Raw genomic sequence first — 24,439 nt, 5'->3', positions numbered from 1 at the left:
CTTGGATAGGATCCTGATGCTGAAGATAATATTGGAGCAGATGCACAATAAACAGTTATAATATGTTGGTGCTATCCTAAAGTCAACATATAAAAGCTTCAATATATATTTGTTCCTAATGTTTTAACCCATAACTAGCTTTATGCATTCTGGACCCTTATAGCTTAATGGAAGAAGAATCTATAAACAGTGACATAGACGGTAAACTGCTACTCAATGAGATGATGGCTGAAACACATAATAGAGTGCTGCGGATCTGCTATTTTAAGGACTATGTTTTGTACTGGGCACAATCACGTCATGTTCCCTGCCTGTAGAAAAAACACAAATTGCATAGCTGGGCACATGGATAAGAACAAAAAAAAAATAACTAATGGAATAGTAGAAATATTTTTACCTGCCCTGACCTCTTAGTGTTCTGGTTTGGGCAGAACAGTACTGTATTTCTTTAATCTACACCACAAAAAACTACTAAAAACTGTGGTAAAACATATAACAATAATTTTTACCCCCCCCCGATCACTAATAGGGGGTCCTTAGTTCCTCATTCCACATCAACAGCCAAGTGACAGCATGAAGCTATAATGTGCAGGGATAGATTAAAAGCATGATGTCAGAGGAATATTCTTTTAGGGTAGAGTCACATGTGCCATATTTTGCTGCATATTTTTGCACCCGATTTTGCTACCCATTTACTTCAATGGGTAGGAAAATATGCAGCAAGATATGGCGCGTGTGACCCTACCCTTAATGTGGCCTTTGATCATTTGAACAATCTGGTAAACTGACACTTTTCTGTTTTAGAGCTGTAATATAATATGATATGAATATAATATAATAAAATATGAAACGGATTAGTAAAAAATAAGTACATTTTCTGTTAAAAAGAGTTATTCTAGGATTTAAAGTTATTACCTATTGACAGCATCTGATCGGTGGGGGTCTGACCAATTGCCCCCCCCCACAAATCAAGAGAAGGGAGATCATTTGTCCCCCAAATGAATGGAGCGCCAGCACACAGTCTCAAGCACCGCTATATTTACTTTTTATGGGACTTGTGACAATAGCCAAGTACAGTGCTAGGCTATTTCCAGAAGTCCCATAGAAAATGAATGGAGTGGTGACCAAGCATGAACACTGCTGCCCCATTCACTTGGAGGACAAGGAACCTCCGGCTTATTGGGGGTCCCGAGGGTCGGACTTCACCAATCAGATGCTTATCACCATGCTGTCAATAGGGGATAACTTTTAATCTTGGGAAAACGTCTTTAATTTTCAGTTTTTTCCCTGAAGGCTCTCTCTTTAGATGATTTTTCATGTATAAAATTGTGTGAGAAAATGTGCAAATCCATATTTTAATTTGCCTTTCAACACATTAATCATCCACAAGAACACTGTCATTTAGGGGGCTAAGGTTGCTAATGCCGCCAGAGTAGCACCAATTCCCTCCTGCTATATTTATCCTTTTGTTCAGTACATTTTATCATATGTGAATAGAACTGTCTGTGTATCAAGAATCCTCCTAAACATTGGGGGGAATTTATCATTGGTTTTGCCCTGGATTTGTGGTGTACATTTGTCTCACAGTTTGTCTCAGATGCTGTTTTGAGATTTTTCATTGCGACTTTTGCTTTAGAAGGTTTTTCTAAAAGAACATGATTTCAGGTGATATCATGCAATGGTCAGGAATAAATGAAATGCAACTTTTCAGTTTGTCGCACCTTTTGTCGCAACTGCGCTCAGTTAGGTGCAAATCTACACCAGCCCTTACTTGGCTTACAAAACTGACTGTTGACAGCATTATTAAAAAGTCACACATTTTGTTGCACGGGATAAAAAGTGACACAAAAAGTCGCAGAGGAATCACCACACAAAGTGGAGTACTGAAGTAAGAGATGTGATCAGCGCCAGATTTATGACTTGCCCTGCCCAATGCACCACATGAAGTAAAGGGGTACTCCGGTGCTAAGACATTTTATCCCCTATACAAAGGATAGGGGATAAGAGGCCTGATTGCGGGGGTCCCACCGCTGCAGACCCCCGTGATCTTGCACGCAGCACCCCAATACCATCAGTCCCCAGAGCATGTTAGCTCTGGGTCTGATGAGTGGCGATCACGGGGCCGGAGCATTGTGACATCACGGCTCCGGCCCCGTGTGATGTCACGCTCCGCCTCCTCAATGCAAGCCTATGGGAGGGGGCGTGACAGCTGTCACGCCCCCTCCCATAGGCTTGCATTGAGGGGGCGGAGCATGGCGTCACATGGGGGCAGAGCTGTGACGTCACAATGCTCCGGTCCCATGATCGCCACTCATCAGACCCGGAGCGAACATGCTCTGGGGACTGATGGTATTGGGGTGCTGCGTGCAAGATCACGGGGGTCCGCAGCGGCGGGACCCCCGCAATCAGGCATCTTATCCCCTATCCTTTGAATAGGGGATAAGATCTCTTAGCGCTGGAGTACCCCTTTTTTTGGGTAAAAAGACGTTCACCTACAATACTCTTGATGAATAACCCCCATTGTGCATACCACTTATTACTGGTGTTATTTCAGAAGCAGAAACAGATAACACTATGTAATCTAGATCACTGAGAACAAACTTAGGATGTAAAGTTGCTGCCCCCTGATGGCCACTGTGTAGAATGCATTCATTAGTTCCATGTATTTCAAAAGGTTATATTCTTGTAAGAGCTAAAGTTCTATGTCATTGCAGAACCTAGTTGTCACCTAGTTGTTTCACCAAAGCAGTTGCTTTACAGCCAAAGGCCGTCTGTCAGGATATGCCGAGAGTTGCAGTTTTGCAACAGCTGTGAGAGCCACTGTTTTTTTTTTTTGTTATTTTGGAAGAATACAAAATAGTTCATAATATCATCCTATAAAATAAAAATGTGAAAAATGTATATCTAAAAAAATAAATAAAGAATTGAGTGACACATTCCCTTTAAACTTCATCCTCTGTGGCACCACATTTAACAGGTTGTCAAAAAAAGGAGAAACTCTTCTTAATCCATATATTAAAAACTCCTTATTTTCCGTGTTCCTATAAGCGCGCCTTATCTGTAAATACCTATTTGCCTCAAAACTTCACAGTTCTCCTTGCTCGAAAAATAAATTACACATCTCAACCCCTTTGTGTCCAAAAATTTGTGATCTTTAATTTGAAAAAAAAAATAAAAAAAATAATGTTTTTCATTATTTCTTGCAGGGAAGATGCAAGGGAATTGCTTTAAAGGGGTATTTTTCCCATAGACATCTTATCCCCAAGGATAAGGGCATAAGATGTTTGATTGTGGGGGTCCCGCTGCTGGTACCCCTCGCGATCTCCGTGCAGCACCCGGCATTCTGTGCAGTCATGCCTTGCCCCCTTCAACAGACATGAATTTGGGGGGGGGGGGGGGAGGGGGGTACCAGCAATGGGACCCCCGCGATCAAACATCTTATCCCCTTATCCTTGGGGATAAGATGTCTATGGGCAAAATACCCCTTTAAAGCAAGGGGTATTATTCTTTAAAGCCAGGGGTATCGCCACATGACATCATAGGGGGCGTGACGTCGCGTCTCCAGTCCTGAAAATCCAGCGCTTCTAAACCTGGATCAGAACCTGGCACAGAATGTCGGGTGCTGCACGGAGATCATGGAGGTGGCGGGACCCCACAATCAGACATCCCTATCATTTGAATAAAGGATAAGATGTCTATGGAAGAAAGACCCCTTTAAGGATCCTCCATACTATTGACCTTTTCTTTAATTCTCCAGAATTCCAGATTCTAATAATTGAAAAACGTAAGTCCCATTCCCATCAATATCTATTAATTAGAAAGATATTATAGATGGCCAGCAAAGTTAGTGCGTCTTATATGGCGAATACACACCTATCGGGTCGGTCCCTGCGGCCATCAAAGGCCGGGACCCGCGGCTAATACAGGACATCACCGATCGCGGTGATGACCTGTATTAACCCTTCAGACGCGGCAATCAAAGCTGACCGCCGCATCTGAAGGGAAAGTGACACTAACCCGGCTGTTCGGGACCGCCGTGGTGAAATCGTGGCGTCCCGAACAGCTTACAGGACACCGGGAGGGACCTTACCTGCCTCCTCAGTGTCTGCTCTGTGCCGGGATCCCCTGCATGGCGGCGCTCTCCTTCGACGTCATTGCACACGCCGTCCCGTCATCCAATAGGAGCGGCGTGCGTAGCGACGTGATGAAGGCGATGGAGAGCGTGGATCCCGGGGAAGAAGACGTCCGGAGCGTCGGGGACACCACGGGGACGCGGCAAAAGCAATGGAGCGACATCCAGGGCAGCAGTGACGGGTCCGGAGCAGCGGGGACACGTGAGTATTACCTCCTATCCAGTGGTCTTCAACCTGCGGACCTCCAGATGTTGCAAAACTACAACTCCCAGCATGCCCGGACAGCCAACGGCTGTCCGGGCATGCTGGGAGTTGTAGTTTTGCAACATCTGGAGGTCCGCAGGTTGAAGATCACTGTTGGGTGCAGAATCTTTTTTTTCTAGATTTTGCACCTTTAAAACTGGGTGCGTCTTATATGCCGGTGCCTCCTATAGGTCGAAAAATACGGTAATCCTTACCTCAGCACTTTTGCGCTTTGTGTCTCTCTTTTGCTTTGATATTACGGGCTGTTTTACCTCTTTGCTTTCCACTGATTGTTTTCCTGCCAACTATGTAGAAAAAGGAAAAGAAGTAAAATATGATAAGAATATACAAAATGATAAACGGCAAAAATCATGTGATCATAACGTATCATTTGTAAGAGCGAGCCGACTTGGCCGAGGGACAAATAGGGTAAAATGCCTCAAGATATCATTGTTCAGAAGCCTCTCATACATTGACCCCCAACAAGACTGCTGACGCGGATATTGTTTAGTGCTGGCACTGCTTGACACTATTATTTGGGCAATGCTGGTACTATATAGGCACGATACTCATAGTATTTGGCATTGGGAATTAGCCATTGATCTACTGTGTTCTCCTTTGAGGTCATCTGTGCCATTTTTCAAAGGAGCCATATGACTCATTTGTTTTCGCTTTTTTCTAGAAACCATTTATGCCTTGCCTTTCTTAAAGGGGTACTCCGCCCCTAGACACCTTCCCCCCTATCCAAAGGTGCAGCACCCGACGTTCGTTTAGAATGCTAGCTGCGGGCGGAGTCATTACGTCATGGCCGCGCCCTCCTGATGTCACACCACGCCCCCTCAATGCAGGTCTATGGAAGGGGACGTGGTGGCCACCACGCCCCCTCCCATACACTTGCATTGAGGAAGCGTGGCGTGACATCACGAGGAGGCGTGGCCGTGACATCACACCCCCTGGTCGATCCAAGTGTTCAAAACAAAATGTTCCGAACGCTATTAAAATTAATATTCACCAAAAAAGAATGGCTCTTTATATTGCTCAAACATCAAACATCATCACCAAAAGATAAGGCCACAAGATATCATAGTGTATAAAAAAAAAAGATTAAAGGGGTAGTCCAGTGGTGAAAAACTTATCCCCTATCCTAAGGATGGGGGATAAGTTTGAGATCGCGGGGGGTCCGACCGCTGGGGCCCCCTGCGCTCTCTCTGTACGGGGCCCCGGCTCTCCGACCAGATAGCGGGTGTCGACCTCCGCACGAAGTGGCGGCCGACACGCCCCCTCAATACATCTGTATGGCAGAGCCGGAGATTGCCGAAGGCAGCGCTTCGGCTCTGCCATAGAGTTGTATTGAGGGAGCGTGTCGACCGCCGCTTCGTGCGGAGGTCAACATGCCCCCTTCCCACGGGCTGTCGGGGCTCCGTACAGGAGATCGCAGGGGGCCCCAGTGGTCGGACCCCCGCGATCTCAAACTTATCCCCTATCCTTAGGATAGGGGATAAGTTGTTCACCACTGGGTTCACCACTGAACTACTTTAAACCAACTTTATTGAATATACATAAGAAATACATATATTATTAAAAAACATATAATCAAAACAGAAAAAAAGAGGGGTATACTCCAAGTAGATAGTACAAAATAGTTCAGGAGTCACAGATAGAAATAAATAAATTCTTAGGGAATCTCCCCCATTGTGTGCATTATGCTATAGTCCTCTTATGAGTAATATATAGTCTTGCCCTTTATTTATATCTGTGACCCCCTGGACTATTTTGTACTATCTACTTGGAGTATACCCCTCTTTTTTTCTGTTTTGATGTTTTTCGTGACTATTATATGTTTTTTAATATTGTATGTATTTCTTATGTTTATTCAATAAAGTTGGTTTAATCTTTTTGATACACTATGATATCTTGTGACCTTATCTTTTGGTGATGCTATTAGAATGAATGAAAACACCATAAGAGATGGGAGAGGATTTTGGGTATGTGTTGGGTGTTATGTAGGTATTTTTACTTTTGGTTGTCTGACAATTCAGGTAATTGGTTAGATGGGTGTGAACTTCATTTAAAAAATTTTGAGTGAATATCAGGTGATTATACTATTGGGGTGTATGGATATTTTACATTGATGGGAGTATATGACTAATACACATCTCCTTACAGTTTTATCCTGCCAAGTCCCTTGCATTATTAATATTAAAGTTCATGCCCATCTGACTAATTCCCTGAATTGTCAAATTATAAACCCTCATATTTTGGAAACAGAAGGGTATATCAAGAAACTGTAAAAAGGTGTGTGATCACAACCCATAGCTATTTAGTTATAAAGCTATCAAGTTTTGGGGGGGGGGGGGGGGGGGGGGTTGGCCATATGTTCACTTTAAGGGAAAACTAACATGATTGAAATACATATTGAAAAATAAATTAAATCTATATATAGATAGATATAATTTATTTATTATTTAATAAAAATTAATATGAAATTTTTTTTTTGCCCGAGGTTACCTTTTTCTTCTTCTTGCTTTTTGAAGATTTCTTTTCCTTTGCATTCAGAGCAGATTGATCTATGGGTTTATCTGTAGGCTGCAGTGTAAGTTGATCTGTAGGTTGTACTGGAGTCGGATGAATATCCACTGTAAGTCGTCCTACAGCTTCCAGTGCAGGTTGTACTGAAGGGTCTTGAACTGAATATTTAGCGAACTGTACTGATTCTTTTGCTGCATTTCTAGCTGCTTCTTCTATTGAATCCACCAGGGAATCCTGCGAGGTATGATCCACTGTAGGCAGCACACCAAGGTCCATAGTGTTTGGGAAAATAGGTTTTTCTGTAAGTGGCAATAAAGTTTTCAGCGAAACCTGAGCTGGAGGTTCTACAACAGAATTCTGTGAAGGTTGCACTAAATGCTCATTTGTAGGTTGCACAGGAGGATGCATCACAGATTGTTCTTCAGATTGAAATAAACCTTCTACTGTAGGAAGTGCTGTGGAAGCTACTAATGAAATTTGTTCTACATTTTGCTCAATTTGATTTTCTATAGATTGAATTAGGGATTCTATATGTTGCACAAATGGTTTGTCTGTTGGTTTTACAGGATGCATAGAAATTCCCATAGCATTTTCCTCTATTACAGATGGGACTAAAGGTGCCAGCTCTGGGTATGAGGAAGATACTACCGCATATTGATTTAAGGCTTCTACTGTAAACTCTTCTGAAGACATCACATTAGGAGGCTGTTCTATAGTAGGCTGCACTAGTGGTTCTACTCTAGACTGCACTGGTGGTTCAAGTGGAGATTGTACTGATGGTTCTACTGTAGGTTGTACCAGTGGTTCTACTGTAGGCTGCACTGCTGGTTCTACTGTAGGCTGCACTGCTGGTTCTACTGTAGGCTGCACTGCTGGTTCTACTGTAGGCTGTACCAGTGGTTCTACTGAAGGCTGCACTGCTGGTTCTACTGAAGGCTGCACTGCTGGTTCTACTGAAGGCTGCACTGCTGGTTCTACTGAAGGCTGCACTGCTGGTTCTACTAAAGGCTGCACTGCTGGTTCTACTGAAGGCTGAACTGCTAGTTCTACTGAAGGCTGTACCAGTGGTTCTACTGAAGGTGGCACTGCTGGTTCTACTGAAGGCTGCACTGCTGGTTCTACTGAAGGCTCCACTGCTAGTTCTACTGAAGGCTGCACTGCTAGTTCTACTGAAGGCTGCACTGCTTGTTCTACTGTAGGCTGTACTGCTGGCTCTACTGTAGGCTGCACTGCTGGTTCTACTGAAAGTTCTACTGAAGGCTGCACTGCTAGTTCTACTCCATGCTGCATTGCTGGTTCTACTGCCGGCTGCACTTCTGGCTCTACTGCAGGCTGCACTGCTGGTTCTACTGAAGGCTGCACTGCTGGCTCTACTGAAGGCTGCACTGCTGGCTCTACTGAAGGCTGCACTGCTGGCTCTACTGAAGGCTGCACTGCTGGCTCTACTGCAGGCTGCACTGCTGGCTCTACTGCAGGCTGCACTGCTGGTTCTACTGCAGGTTGCACTGCTGGCTCTATTGTAGGCTGCACTGCTGGCTCTTCTGAAGGTTCTACTGAAGGCTGCACTGCTAGTTCTACTGCAGGCTGCACTGCTGGTTCTACTGTAGGCTGCACTGCTGGTTCTACTGCAGGCTGCACTGCTGGTTCTACTGCAGGCTGCACTGCTGGTTCTACTGCAGGCTGCACTGCTGGTTCTACAGCAGGCTGCACTGCTGGTTCTACTGTAGGCTGCACTGCTGGTTCTACTGTAGGCTGCACTGCTGGTTCTACTGCAGGCTGCAATGCTGGTTCTACTGTAGGCTGCACTGCTGGTTCTACTGTAGGCTGCACTGCTGGTTCTCCTATGGGCTGCACCAATAGATCCACTCTAAGCTGCACTGATGGTTCTACAGTGGGCTGTATTAGTGGTTCTACTATAGGCTGCACAAGTGATTCTGCTGAAGGCTGGATCAGTGGTTTCACTGTAGGTTGCACTGTTAGTTCTGCTGTAGGCTGCACTGATGGTACTACAGTAGGTTGCTGTAGGCTGTTCAGTTCAGCTGTAGGCTGTGATGATGAGTCTATGATAGGATGTACCAGTAATTCTGCTGTAGGCTGTTCTAAAGCTTCTACTTCTACTGTAGACTTCACTGATTGTTCTACTGTAGACTGCAATGATGGTTCGATTGTAGATTGTACTTGTAGATCTAGTGTAGACTGCACTGATTGATCTATTGTAGGCTGTGGCCATGGTTCTACTGAAGGCTGTATCAGTGGTTCTACTGAAGGCTGTATCAATTCTTCTACTGTGAAATGCACTGATGGTTTGCCTGTAGGCTGTACCTGCGGTTCTACTGTAGGCTGTACCAAATCTTCTACTGTAGATTGCACTGATGGTTCTATTACAGGATGCACTGATAGTTCTATGGTAGGCTGCTCTGATGGTTCTACTATAGGCTGCACCATTGGTTTAATGGTAGGCTTCAATAATGGTTCTACTATAGGCTGCACTGATGTTGGCTGCTTGGATGGCTCCACTGTCAGCTGCTCAGGTGGTTGTGTTGTCAGTTGTTCTAGTGGTTCTACTGTCAGCTGCTTGGGTGGTTCTACTGTAAGCAACTCAATTGGTTCCACTGTCGTCTGCTTGGGTGGTTCTATTGTTGGCTGCACTGACTTTTCTACTGTAAACTGCACTATTGTAGGCTGTCCTGCTGGTTCTACTGTAAGCGGCACTAGTGGTTTTCCTGTCAGATGATCAGCTGGTTCTATTTTCAGCTGTTCTAGTGGTTCTACTGTTGGCTCCACTGATTGTTCTACTGTAAATGTTGCTGATGGTTCATTTATAGCTTGTCCTGATAATTCTTCTGCATGCTGCACCAATGGTTCCCCTGTCAACTGCAATGATTGTTCTACAGTAGACGGCCCTGATATTTCTCCTCTAGCATGCATTGATGGTTCTTCTAAAGCTTGGACTGATAATTTTCCTGTAGCCAGCACTGATGGTTTTAGAGCAGTTTGTTCTGAAGGCACACATACAGATTGCATAGACAATCCCATAACTAATATCTCTTGGGTTTCAGCTGCAGGATGATTTAAAGGTTCCATAATTGGTTGTGCAGAATTTTCCAATGAAAACAGTGTTGTATTTTCCAGTGTAGACGGCAATGTTTGTTCTACAGAGGACTGTTTTAAATGTCTTGTTGGTTGCATTGTATTCTTCACTGAAGATTTCAAAGCGACTAAATCCACTGTGTGTTGCACTAAAGGTCCTGTTGTATCCTGCACTGAAGCATCCGCCACAGGATGGAGTGTAGTTTGCTCAGTAGGTAGTACTACAGACACGTCTCCAGCCTGCTCTTCTCCTTTCATAGTAGCTTCCAGTGATGTTTCCTCTGTTGACCGTCGTGCTGACTTCTTCTTGGATGTTTTCTTAGTTTTTTTCCCCTTCGGTTTCTCAGGTATGGGAGGCTGCTCTATCACTTGTTTCAGATGATCTATTCTTTCTACAAATCCTCTCATTTTGCTGTGATGCATGTCCATTGCCTCCTGGACCCTTGTGATTCCCTTTGATGATGAAGTCTGCTTTACATTTTCTGCTAGTTGAGACACCTGATCTAGATCTTTCCACAAACCTTCATATTGATCACGCAATGCCTAGAACAGAAAAAGCATTATATTCTATTCACATTCAAAGAACAGAAGAAATGTACTGTTGATATTTTACATGACAAGGTGATAAGTTCTTAGTGTTAATGAAGTCATTCGCCGCTAGACATTTTATCCCCTATCCAAAGAATAGGGGATAAGATATCTGATCTCGGGGGTCTCCAGTGGCAGAATCTCCCTGCTGCACCCGGCGTTCGTTTAGAGAACCAGCTGCAGCGCCAGAGGCTCGTGACATCACAGCCATGCCACGCTCGTGATGTCACGGCCACGCCCCTTCAATGCAAGTCCATGGGAGGGAGCGTGACGGCCGTCACGCTCCCTCCCATAGAGTTGCATTGAGTGGGCGTGGCTGTGACGTCACGAGCCTCCACCCCGCATCGCCAGTCACCCAGCAGGGAGTGAAGTTCGCTCCGAGCATCGGATGTCTGGGGTGCCGCAGCCGAGATCGCAGGGGTCCCCAGCGGCAGAACCCCTGTGATCATACATCTTATCCCCTATCCTTTGGATAGGGGATAAGATGTCTAGGTGCGGAGTACCCCTTAAATAGTTGTCCATTTGGACAAACCTCTTTGGGTCCTCAGACATAAAACTGATCAAAGTTGTATTGCTGGGATCTACGGTGCAACTGTAATTGGTGAAGGAGCCTAATAACAAGTGTTTGGCTTTCCTGCTGCTCTACCACAGGGAAAATAATCATTACACAGTTCACTTTCAGTTAATAGGCTGCCTGAGTAATGTACACACACCCCAGGTCCTCCAGAGTGGGACATGCTTCTTTCAACCCAATTATTAGTCATTGGAGGCATCCAGAGAATCTGGACTACCATGCTTCTCTCCCTGCATGTTCTACTGATCACTGGGAGTAGGAGTCTTGGCACTGATCAAAACGTTTGACATGTCATTGTGAATAAAAAAAAGTGACAATAGCAAAAATGAAGCAATGGGGAGGCTGTAGAAAAAAAGTAAAATGAAATTATCAAAAAAAAAAAAAAAAAAAACAAGTAAAAAAACGAAAGCAATAAAAAGTTGGAAAAAGAACGAGAACAATAAAATGCCAAGAAAACAATAGAAACATGACTGAAGGGGAAGGAAACAGGAGTGAATATAGAAAGCAATAAAAGAGGAAGCGCTGAGGATTTTTGATTTACATAGAGGAGGACGGCATTAATGTGTCAGGGTCCAGCTGAAAAGCAGAAAAGGATAACTGCTCCATTTGAGATAGAATTTGGACAGATTGGCTGCTCCCCTGTTCTTTCCACGAGTATGAGACATTAGAATCTCCCTTTGTGACTTTCTTACAAGCTTTTTACCCGACGAGAAATGACCCGAGTTGCATTGCAAAAGGGCTACTCTGATACAAAAAAAATTAACTACCCCTGTTTCAAGACAATTTTCTCCCTGAATAAAGTGTATTTCAAAGGTTATATATCCAGGAGCCTTCCTAATTGAGCAATGTTCTATTGAGAAATGTATTATCACAGACAATTGCACCTGTAATTTCTGTCTCTTCAGCTCGCATGGTGCGTTTTCCCGTGATGAGCGGCTAAAATTAAGAAGCTCTTCATAAAAACTTGTCATTTTGTCATTCAGGGCATCAGAGAGACTTTCATATTGTCGCTGTCCTTCAAGGCGCCTTTCCAGTATCTGCATTGTCTCCTATAAATAAGAAGAAGGAATTGACTGAGCAGATCTCCTATTAGGTGTCCAGGATTATGTATATGACTCTAGCATTAAAGCAGAGGAGGATGTAACTGAAAACCCTCCATCTCTATTGCAGTTATATCTAAAAGGCACTTACAACCATGATACATACATCTCTAGTAAATAAGGGGGAATAAGGTGGCACAGGTGGTTCAAGGGGGGGGGGGGGTGGAATGAAGTGGCATTGGGGGGGGGGATCAAGAAGGGGAAGAAAATGGCCCGAGGGTAAGGGGAGAATGAAATAGTACAGGGGGTGATAAGAAATGATTTACAGCATACTTGACTTCTTATCTTCATTTGTCAAATTGTCTTAAAGGGTATTCCAGCTTTATACATCTTATCCCCTATCCAAAGGAAAGGGGATAAGATGTATGATCGCGGGGGTCCTGCCGCAGTAGCCCCCGGCATCATGTGCCAGGAGCTACCTCCGAGTCGGGGACGTGACGTCACAACCACGCCCCCTAGTGATGTCACGCAACGCCCCTGCATTCATGTCTATGGGAGGGGTCATCTCACCCCCTCCCATAGACATGAATGGAGGGGGCGTGGCATGACATCACGTCCCCGTTTCGGAGGCAGGACCCCTGCGATCAAACATCTTATCCCCTATCCTTTCGATAGGGGATAAGATGTATAAAGCGGGAATACCCCTTTAAGTTCTGTCTAGTCATGAATTCAAACATTTTTATTTATTTCAGTTACACATTTATCACCAACATATTCTGATGTGCTGTAGAGAGATTGTCAGTCAATGGCCCTGGTTTACCAACATGAACTCGAGTGCTTTTATCGGGTTTAGCGCCTAATATTCTGTTGCATGATGTATGCGACAGTGTGTGCGACCAAAAAAACCTGTCTTTTCAAAAACTCTCAAAGTGTTTAGTAAAACACACCAAATGGGCATGTTTTCAATGAAATGGGGCGTGTTAATGATGTTCACAACAACAGCCATTAGAGATGTCATTTGCATCTCTCAGGTAGATTAACAAGCTGGTGGTTGATTTTGTGCCCTTTCAGGTAGCCTTTCAGCCTTTCTTTACATTTACTATTTTTGTAAACGTTAAAACTAATTTTGGCCAGTGATGGATATTTTGATTGTTATTGCTTTGAGCATAGTCATTTTCTATAAACGTCCTCTCTTGTCAATAGGGTTTTTTTTTTTTTTAACCCAGGTTTTACCCGCTTAGTTTGTGCGACCAAACAATATTCTGTGCAACAGAAAAAGCCCGACACTTGCGACACAATAGTAAATAAGGGGAGAAAAATAATGGAGGAAAAGCAAAAGCACTAAAAAAAAAAACTCTCCAGTCTTAGTAAATGAAGGCCAATGTCTTCAATAAGGTTTACACTCAAATTTTACCCTATTTCAGATACACAATTTACAGACAACTTTCATAGGAAACCAATCAACCTTTCTGCAAACCAGGGGGAATCCAGAGAAAACACAAGAGAAAATGTAAACTTCATGCAGAACTAGCTCTTGGTCAGATAAAAACCCAGGACCCCAGTAGTGCAAGACAACAGTGCCGACCACCTTGGGGTCGACCATCGGTTGGATGAGCAGAGCCTTCTCTTGATCTCTGCTTAGCCAAAACACACAATATATTATCTAATAAGTTAAAAATAAACAAGTTTTCTTGGACTTTAATGGCCTTTCCCTAAAAATATGATGTTATTATTTGATCAATAATGGTCTGCACCTGGCAATCCTGTCAATCAGCTGATTAATTGGCACTCCACCAATATTTGATTACGCACAGTACTGTACAAGGGTGTGGCTGGTACTACAACTTATTTATTTGAACAAGACTTTGTTTCAGTATTAAATACAGTCAAACCTATCATTGGTTTTACCATGTTTTTGTGGTGTTAATTTGCACCATTTGTCTCAGTTGCTGTTTAGAGACATTTTATTGCCAATTTAGCTATGCCATAGTCTGGTTAACTTTTGCAGTGGTATGGAATTTATCAAAGAAATTTGTCACGCAGTCTGTCTCAAAGCCCTCCATTTGTCACAAATCTACACCTGCCCTGACCTGGCTTACAAAACAGACCATTTTGGAGCAAGTGTGGTGTCCCGGTACCGGAAATGTTACACTGCCTGCCCTGTCAGGTAGATGTTGCCTCAGGTGTCTGTTCTGGCTCACATCTCCAGACAAGATGTTTTGTGAGATTGTATTGATTGTTTAATGATTTATGTTATTTATGCCTTTGTATATGATTATTATGTTGTAAATAGGGCTGTTGTACCTTCAAGGGAGAACTGCAGAGGTGTCATTTGAACTACTGTGGCCAATAGGGATCTCCTACCCTGGGTTTAGTTGGTCTGTCTAGAAAGGGAGGAGTCAGTTGTGGCAGTAGTGCTGGTCAAAAAAGAGAGGACCAGGGGGAGAGTGGAGTTCACTGAAGAGTGAGGAGAGGAGTCGTGGTGGTGTCTGAGAGAAAGTCAAAGTTCTGCAATGAGGAACAACACTACCTACAGGCAGTCCGCCGCCCAGGCCAAGTCCAAGTTGCGTGGAGAAGTAGCTAAAGTGCCGATAGGGGTCCGTAACACAAGTCGAGGAACAAGAGTAGAAAGCCTCAGGCAGCTCCGTTACCTTAAGCTACTTCCGTGGATGCACTGTAGAGGGTATCAAGTCAGTGTCGGTTAACTAAAAGTCTAAAGTCTCCAGTAACTTAGTCAAGACAAGTTGTATGACAAGTCACAGAGTGCCCAGACAATTCACTATTGACTACCTCTGCAACTCTCTGTTCTGCCCTGCTGTTGAAAGACTTTATTGCCTTGGTTGTAACATCTGCCTACAACTTTCTTCAGTAAACTCCTCAGTGGTATTCTGTAACCTTGCATCTGGTGTCTTTATTGCCCAGTGCCTGACCCAGGAGAACTGCATCACCTTGAAGTGTGGTGAGTTACACTTCTGGCGTCACAAACTTTTGTTTATCAGTCACTGCACCAAACAGTATACTACTACATGCAATTTGTCCCGCTCATCACACACAGGTTAAAAAGTCGCAGAAAATGTCTTAGAGGAGGCACCACGCAAAGTGGAGTACTGAAGTAAAAAATGTATATCATAACCATATGTATAACATGCCCTGCACCATTTAATGAATTTGCCTCATTTACACAGTTTCCATCACACAAATGGGTTAAAAGATGTTCACCTACACTACTGTTGATACCTTAACCCCCTATGAGTTCCTGAGTAAACAGTGCTACAAGTTAGACCCCTTTCAATGAAATATTGATGGTCTTTGCTGAAGAAAAGTCATCAAAATTGAAGTCCTGGAAATCCTCTTTAGAATCCGTTCACACATGTATTTTCTGCTGCAGATTTGCTGCGTATTTTCTGTAGCAGATTTTGCTACTCATTGAAGTCAAATGGGCAGCAAAGTATGTAGCAGCAAACCTGCAGCATATTTGCTGCAAAAATAAGGACATGTGAACTGACCCTTAGGGCAGTGTTTCTCAAGCGCGGTCTTCTAGTACCCCCAACAGGTCATGTTTTCAGGATTTCCTTAGTCTTTCACAGGTGATATAACTGTGGTGATTCCTCATTCACTGACTATAATCATATCACCTGTGAAAGACTAACGAAATCCAGAAAACATGACCTGTTGGGGGTACTTGAGGACCGCGCTAGAGAAACACTGCCTTAGGGTATGTTCACACATACAGGATCTTGCACAGATTTGATGCACAGGATTTGTAACTGCCGGTTAGAAGCTGTGCTCAGTCATTTAGTTTACATTGAAATATGCAGCATAAAATCCTGCGCATCAAAAATGCGCAGTATACTGTACATGTCACTAGACCCTTAAAGGGGTACTCCACCGGAAAACATCTTATCTCCTATACAAAGGAACCCTGCGACCTCCTGGCCAGTAGCGATGTCTGGAACATAAAAGCTTGGAGCTTCATGTCTATGGGAGGGGTGATGGCTGTAGTTGCTAGTCATCCGGCACGGAGCAGAGTTCGCTCCATGCACCGATTGAGTGGGGTGTCGCAGCGGAGATCACGGGGCCCCCTGTGATTAGACATCTTTTCCCCTACCCTTTAGATAGGGGTTAAGATGTTTTCCGGCAGAGTGCCCCTCTATGGTCTATTCACATGTACAGTATTCTGCGCAGATTTGATGCGCAGGATTTTCTGCTGCAGATTTCAATGTAAACTGAATGGCTGAACACAGCTGGGAAATCCTGCGCATTAAATCTGCACATCAAATCTGCAAAGAATACTGTACATGTGAATAGACCCTTAAAGAGCAAATTTCTCCCACCATCTAACCGGAAAAAGAAAAATCTTGCCTGTATTTCCAATAAGAATGTTTCCAGGAGCAGTTTGATTTCCAGGCATTGACCATGATGCCCAATACTAGGAGAGGCAGGAGATAACTGCTTTGAGTCTTCCAATTCACTCATCATGTCCTGACTTTCCTTGAGAAGCTCCTTGAAGCCGCCCAGCAGCTTTAGATTGTCCTGTACTCGAGGCTGAAGGTCCGGGCTTAGCTTTGCCCGTTTCTTCTGTAGCTCTGCCAGTCTAAGCCTCAGTGCTTCGCTCCTTTCATCTCTTTGTGGTTCCTCTTGTGAATCTTCCTGAATTTCAGCCCTATGTTACATAACATTGATTGTATTAGTGTAAGTGAGGTACAAGTATGTGTACAGCAGATAACAGTCTGTTGTTTGTTGTTACCTATTGGCTTCTACCATCGAAGTTGAGGTGGGACTTTGCTGTATGTCTTCTGCTGGGGCTTCAGGCTCTACCTCCATACCAAAGGTCTCCTTATTTGTCTGAACTTGAAGCTCTCCATTAATGTGCTGGTAAGAATAACCATGTATGACAAAGTGAGGGTTAATAATATTGCATAGTGCCCCAAGTTATTCTATATAAGTATTTAATCTCTACCGGTAGTCTGTAGGCCCAAACTATGGATGTATCTATAAGTATTGTATTTATATTTCTATACAGTAAATACTGATGGGCATCTTCTAGGCAGGAGATTGAATTACATACACTTTGAAGAACGAATGATGAAAAGCAGATTCAATGGGGATCAAAGATGGAGTCATGCATCTGTATACTAATACCCCTCAGGTGAAACTAGCACATGCCACAGTTTCAAAATGTGTGCATATTGTATACATCTTTGTGGATAGCCCTATAGATTAGTAAACAGTGCTAGTAAAGTTAACCTTTTGCTTGTTCTTCAGATCGGACAAAGAGAGGCGAGATCCACAGTGGGCAGAACAGTTGTGGAAACTGTATAACACACTATTAAAGGGGTATAGAACAAATTTTAAACCTCATCCCCAGGCTGACGGCATATAAAACAAAAACCTGGACTTACCTGCTGCTGCACACTTCCTGCTCCTGTCCTCCGGTGTGGTCTTCTTTCCGTCTGCCGGTGGTCTATGAATCACACTTCGGTTTAGCTAATCGCAGGCTGCAGTCCTGTCTTGCTTTGGCCAGTGATAGACTGAGCGGCGGTGTGACATATTGAGCCCCTGCACTGGCCTTCTTCCTAGTCCTGCAGCTCATACCTCACACTGCAGCTCAGCCTATCATCGGTTGAGGTGGGACATCGCTGCGGCCGGCGATTAGCTGAGCCACAGTATGATGTGTCAACCACTGGCAACTGCAACCAGGAAGAAAACCGTATTTACCTTGGTTGTGGAAAGCGCTGAAATATCCCTACTACCTGTGCACCAGGAAAGTGCACAATCTTCAGTTCACGTATCAGAGGACGGGATCAGTGATACTGGGGCACAGAGGGAGCGACAGCCTGGGGATGATGTTTATGCTTGTAACCCCTTAATTAGGAGAAGACTTCTGCATGGTACCCACTGTCATATGATTGCTTTGTATGTACTGCCCCGTGTAGATGTATCTCTTTATGTCAAATGAAGTACGAGCACGTACCTATAATTTTTTTAAATGTCCGACATGTCATAGTGACATGCCAAAAATTCTGATATCTACCGGGCCGAGTGAAGAGCACACAGTATCTCATTGGCCAGTGACAGTAAGCAGAGATGCATAGAGCATCACTCCTTAAAGGGGTTTTACTCATCTTATAAAGTTATCCCACTACTTGAGAACAGGGACACCAGTCTCCTGCTAGAATTTGGCGGAAGGCTGTTTAATTTATTTATGTTTCTGGAAGCTCCCATAGAGAATAAATAGTACTGCCCAGTGGTCGGACCCCCCACAATCAATTAGTTATTCCCACAGTAGTGTATGATGGGAAAAACCCTTTAATGAACAGGATTTACGTGATTTGTGTGATGCTCTATCCTAGGGTGCCATGGACACTACATATTAAGCAGTAAAAAACAAAATGAAAACTAGCCAGCACAACTACCTAATAACGGGTGCACACTACTGTGGCAAATACTAAGTATACAAAAAAGAAGGCTGCAGCAGCACTCTCCGTCAAAAAATGGATGCTCTTAGTGCACTTTTTGATCAAAAAGTGTCCCCCATCTACCACGCGGAGGTGGCCTCATTTTGGATGGGACCCTAACACTCATTTCACTCACCTCTGCTGGGCATATACTGTAGTTGTGCTGGCTATTTTTCTTTTTGTTTTTGCTGTGCAATTTAAGGGGACCCTCTCTAGCCATGCACCCCTCTCCTTTTTCACTGGAGGTTTTTTAAATTGATAGTGGATCCAGCATGTCACCCAGTCAGAGGCCATATGCCCAGCAGAAGTGAGTGGAATAAATTTTAGGGTCCCATCCGCAGTGAGGTGGATAGGGGACACATTTTGATCAAAAAGTGCGCTAAGAGCCTCAATTTTTTGACCAGGAGTGCTGCTGAAACCTTCTTTTTTGTATACATACTAAACAGTAAATGCCTCACTGCTCAGTGAACATTTGCTGGGCTGGTTCAAAGCACTCTGTCCAGAGAATGCAATGTGCAATTTGCTAGACTGCCTGACACAGTCATGTAATGTGAATGAACTGAGCGGTGAGGCATACAATGGCCTCACTGCTCAGTAAGCACAGGGCAGGGAATCTTGCCTTTTTATAGGAGTCCCTGCTCCTGTACTGATTTATCCATTATGGATTACAAATAAAAAATGATTCGGACAAATTAGATTTTTATTTTTTTTTAAACCGATGACTAATTCAATACATTCTGAATCAATCTACTCTTCTCTACTTCTGACTTGTCAGAAGATTGATATGTCAAAAGATTGTACAAAAGATTGTTACACTTTAACTAAAATGTAAAAGTAAGACTCCATTCACACTACTGTTAGACGCTCCATTCAGATTCTCCATTGGTAGTTCTGTCAGATTAATCAGGAAATAAAAGCGCAACATGTTGTGCTATTCTTCTTATCCAAACAATGGGCGCCGCAACAGGATCCAACTGTACCCAACCGCAATGAGATCCATTGGTTACAATTGTTCTCTGTTGTTTAATGGGTCCCACATTACTGTCATGGCTTCCATAATTGAATAGTTTTCTTTATTAACTAGAGAATGATTTACAAAGCTTTAAGAGACAACACATATCTGAACAGTGTACGGTGAAGCTTTGATTTCAGCCTCAGCTGGAGACAATTTCGCTCTATGGAAACGCAGATCTAGAATATTAATGGCTATAGTTCCATATCCAGGATTTACCTCATTTCCTGTAATCTGAGGTAATTCTTTAGCCACTGAACGACTATCCTGTGAGTCAGAAGCTGCAGCCACCAGTTTTTTATCCTCATTATCAGACTTTTCTGACACAATGGTAGATATTACAGTGATTTTATTCACCAGAGAGGTCTTTAGGATCTAAACGATAAAGAAGAAAAAAGAAGGATAAATTTAATGGTAAATAAAAGTTAAACATCTTTATTCCTTGAGCTACATGAAAGGGGCAGCCGAGGAAAAACAGATACACTGGCCCTCATTTACTAAGAGTGTTGTGTAGGTTTCTTTGTGGGTTTTAATTCCCTACAGTTTTTTTTACCACGGTATTTACTAAGGTTTCCCTACATTTTCCACTTTCCCTACATTTTGTTTTTTTTTTACACATGCTCTGATCTGTCGGGTTTTCCGCAGCTCAAATCCACACATTTTATGTGGAAACCTTAGTAAATATGTTGGGTTTTTCTGAAAATGTCGGGAACACGCCCCTTTTCGGTAACCATGCCCCCTTTTCCAACAGCCACACCCCTTTTTTGTGTTTTCTTAGTAAAATGGAGAGTTAGTCAAGTTTTTTTTTCCAATTCTGGCGCAAATTCTGCCACACAACCCTACAAAACATGTTGGGTCTGCAATAGTAAATGTGGGCCACTGTGTTAGGACCTGCACTAGAGATGATACAGTAGATGTGTTTTGCCTCTGTAGTGTTCCCCAACCTGTGACTCTCTAGCGGTTGCAAAATTACAGTTTTCTTCATGTCCCAACAGCTTTTATTTAAATATAGTTTTATATATTTAGCCCTAAATCAACATCACTGTTGTCAGCAATTTCCTTTGTAAAAAAAAACAACAACAAAAAACAACAACTGTGAAATGGCTTTATCCCAGGTGGTGAGATTAAAGGAAACTATATGGTTATGAAATGTAATTTTTTGCTGATTTCCAATGTTATCACAATAAACATACAGTATGTAAAGAATGAAATTAAATTACTATCATTAAAAACAACTATTGATGTGTCTGATCGATACGTCAAATTTTTTTGTAATGACATGCAGTAACATTACTACACTGTAGGTGTCACTATTGCATGTGTCATATCTGCTAGCTTCTCCTTATTAAAGGGGTAGTCCAGTGGTAAAGAACTTATCCCCCTATCCTAAGGATAGGGGATAAGTTTGAGATCGCAGGGGGACCGACCGCTGGGGCCCCCTGCGCTCTCTCTGTACGGGAGCCAGGCTCTCTGGCCAGATAGCGGGTGTCTACCACCGCACGAAGCAGCGGCTGACACGCCCCCTCAATACATCGCTATGGCAGAGCCGGAGATTGCCGAAGGCAGCGCTCCGGCTCTGCCATAGAGTTGTATTGAGGGGGCATGTCGGCCGCCGCTTCGTGCGGGGGGGGTCGACACGCCCCCTTCGCGCGGGCTGTCGGGGCCCCGTACAAGAGATCGCGGGGGGGGCCCCAGCGGTCCGACGCCCCGCGATCTCAAACTTATCCCCTATCCTTAGGATAGGGGATAAGTTGTTCACCACTTGTTCACTACTGGACTACTCCTTTAAGGCATTTGAGATTAAAGGGGTACTTCGCTGCTCAGCATTTGGAACAAACTGTTCCGAACGCTGGAGTCTATTCTGAACGATGAAAGTCTATGGGAGGGGGGCGTGACAGCCGTCACCCCCTCCCATAGATTTGCATTGAGGGGGCGGGACGTGGCGTCATGAGGGGGCGGGGCTATGACATCACGAGCTCCCGACGCCGGCTCCTGCCTTCGGAACAGTTTGTTCCAAATGCTGAGCAGCGGAGTACCCCTTTAAGGGTGCATTCACATACATACAGGATCGGCTGCGGATCTGAAGTTGCAAAATCTGCAATTGTGGATCCTTCCCCAACTGCAGATTTAACAAGGCAATTCTTATATAGTTTTGAATGCCTTGGAATATACGCAACTACAGATTTTACATCTGCGGATCGGCAACTTTAAATCTGAAGCGTATCTGGGGTGTGTGAATGCACCCTTGGGGTAGAGTCACACATGCTGTATTTTGCTGCTGTGTATTTTCCTACCCATTGAAGTCAATGGGTAGAAAAACCAGCTGCAGAAAATATGCAGCAAAATACGGGAAGTGTGACCCCATACAGATTTCTTGCAGAAATCCCTTCAGCTGCCATCTTCATCTAAACTATTCCCATTCCGATGAATGGAAATGATTTCTGCATCATATTTGCCATGTGTGTACTCAGAAATAGCGTCTTTCTTGTTCCTTGACAGTTCCTGGTATTACAGCTCAGCCCAAGTTACTTCAATGAGAATGATTTGCCATACTAGACACAGTCCATGGAGAAGAGTGATCCTATTTCTGAAGGGAAGAAGACACTAGGCATTGTGTATCACTTGGCTTAAAGGTGTAGTCCCATCCTAAAGAACTGTCTAAACCTAAACCAAAAGAAATTTAGAAAACTGTGCAGAGTAGGAGAAAATTCCCATAGAAAACATATGCTGCTCTGGACAGTTCCTAAAATGGACAGAGATGTAAGCAGAGAGCACTGTGCTTGTGATGTCAGCAGAGAGCACTGTGTTCCAAAAAGAAAACAATTTCCTTTGTAGTATTCAGCAGCTAATAAGTACTGGAAGGATTAAGATTTTTTTTTATAGAAGTAATTTACAAATCTGTTCTACTTTCTGGCACCAGTTCATTTAAAGAATTTTTTTTTTCCACCGGAGTACCCCTTTAAATCCTACAGTACAAGATTTACTTTTGATTATTATTTGTACTTTATAACTACAAAATTCAGCCCATAATAAAACGTAACAGCAGAGAAAAAGCTGCACAATGACTTTCTCCATCTGTAAATTATAGTCAGAAAGTTTTTTCTTTATTTAAATTTTTTTTTTTTTTACCTGTAGTTCAAAAGGGAATTCATCACTTTGTAAAAGTTTTTGTATTTGGGCAGATTTCGTACAGATTTCCTCCAAAAGTTTCTCTTGATTCTGAAGCTCAGTCTAAAGTAACGCAAAGAAATAAACATTTTATTTTTAAACATCAGAAATTTTGCTGTAGCAGTGTGAAGGATGCCCCCGGCTGCTAAGCAACAGAAGGAGGTCCCGCTGCAGCTTCTGTACGGTATTGTAGGATAGATAGTTAGATATGGCAGTGTTTCCCAACCAGGGTGCCTCCAGCTGTGGCCAAACTACAACTCCCAGCATGCCCGGACAGCCAAAGGCTGTCCGGGCATGCTGGGAGTTGTAGTTTGGCCACAGCTGGAGGCACCCTGGTTGGAAAACACTGAGATATGGGACCAGCCAAAGGAGGGCGGGCGGGGGTGGGGGGGTCGGGTCTGCGGGCATTACTGGTGGCCACGGTCCAGATCTGGACCGTGGTCCGCCAGTATATTACCCCTGGCCTAGGTCTTATTTTCGGGGTAGGGCTTATATTGCAGCCCACCCTGAAAATACTGCTAGGGCTTACTTTCGGGGTAGGGTTTATTTTCGGGGAAACACGGTAGTTGTTCTTCGGGTGTGTGACCGCCCAGACCTGATCACAATTAAAGAGCTCATTTGTCCCCTAAGTAAATGGAGTTGCAGTACACATGCCACCATTTATTCTTTATGGGATTTACAAGCATTATACTCAGTTTTGTTCAGAAGTCCTATGGACAGTTAAAAGGGGTACTCCGGTGGAATTTTTTTTATTTATTTTTTTAAACCAACTGGTGCCAGAAAGTTAAACACATTTGTAAATTACTTTGATATAAAAATCTTAATCCTTCCAGTACTTATCAGCTGCTGTATGCTCAACAGGAAGTTGTATTTCTTTTTGGAATTCTTTTTTGTCTGACCACAGTGCTCTCTGCTGACACCTCTGTCCATGTCAGGAACTGTTCAAAGTACAAGCAAATCCCCATAACAAACCTCTCCTGCTCTGGACAGTTCCTGACATGGACAGAGGTGTTAGCAGAGAGCACTGTGGTCAGACAAAAAGGAACTCCTGAAAGTAATACAACTTCCTGTGGAGCATACAGCAACTGATAAGTACTGGAGGGATCAAGATTTTTAAATAGAAGTAATTTACAAATCTGTTTAACTTTGCGGCTCCAGTTGATTTAAAAAAATAAATAGTTTTCCATCAGAGTACCCCTTTAAACGCCTTAAGGACCAGGGGTTTTTCCGTTTTTGCACTTCCGTTTTTTTCCTCCTTACATTTAAAAAATCATAACCCTTTAAATTTTGCACCTAAAAATCCATATGATGGCTTATTTTTTGTGCCACCAATTTTACTTTGTAATGACATCAATCATTTTACCCAAAAATCTACAGCGAAATGGGAAAAAAAATCATTGTGAGACAGAATTGAAAAAAAAAAACGCCATTTTGGGGGCTTCTGTTTCTTCGCCGTACATTTTTCGGTAAAAATGACACACTCTTTATTCTGTAGGTCCATACGATTAAAATGATACCCTACTTATATAGATTTGATTTTGTCGTACTTCTGAAAAAAACTACGGTATATGCAGGAAAATTTATACGTTTAAAATTGTCATCTT

The 24,439-nt window shown here is 43.3% G+C and overlaps 1 protein-coding gene and 1 long non-coding RNA gene across 10 annotated transcripts in view; one reads left to right on the top strand and one right to left on the bottom strand.

Moving 5' to 3' along the window:
* The window catches only part of SYNE2 (spectrin repeat containing nuclear envelope protein 2), a 355,793-nt gene that overhangs the window by 197,962 nt on the left and 133,392 nt on the right, over positions 1-24,439 (bottom strand). For all 7 annotated transcript variants that reach the window (XM_056546593.1, XM_056546588.1, XM_056546590.1 and 4 more), the window contains 7 exons: positions 22,797-22,898; positions 19,887-20,042; positions 16,945-17,069; positions 16,560-16,860; positions 12,042-12,206; positions 6,885-10,538; positions 4,592-4,681 (listed from right to left, as the gene is read on the bottom strand). In XM_056546593.1, coding sequence (XP_056402568.1) covers positions 4,592-4,681; positions 6,885-10,538; positions 12,042-12,206; positions 16,560-16,860; positions 16,945-17,069; positions 19,887-20,042; positions 22,797-22,898 — 4,593 coding nt within the window. The remainder of the gene's footprint in view (positions 1-4,591; positions 4,682-6,884; positions 10,539-12,041; positions 12,207-16,559; positions 16,861-16,944; positions 17,070-19,886; positions 20,043-22,796; positions 22,899-24,439) is intronic.
* Positions 1-24,439, top strand: part of LOC130295649 (uncharacterized) — a 47,782-nt gene that overhangs the window by 5,906 nt on the left and 17,437 nt on the right. The gene's annotated exons all lie outside the window — the stretch shown is intronic.

The sequence above is a fragment of the Hyla sarda genome, chromosome 11, assembly GCF_029499605.1.
Source record: "Hyla sarda isolate aHylSar1 chromosome 11, aHylSar1.hap1, whole genome shotgun sequence".
Taxonomy (NCBI): Eukaryota; Metazoa; Chordata; class Amphibia; order Anura; family Hylidae; genus Hyla; species Hyla sarda.
The sequence above is the reverse complement of the archived record's forward strand: the minus strand, read 5'-3'. Positions and strand labels throughout refer to the sequence as shown.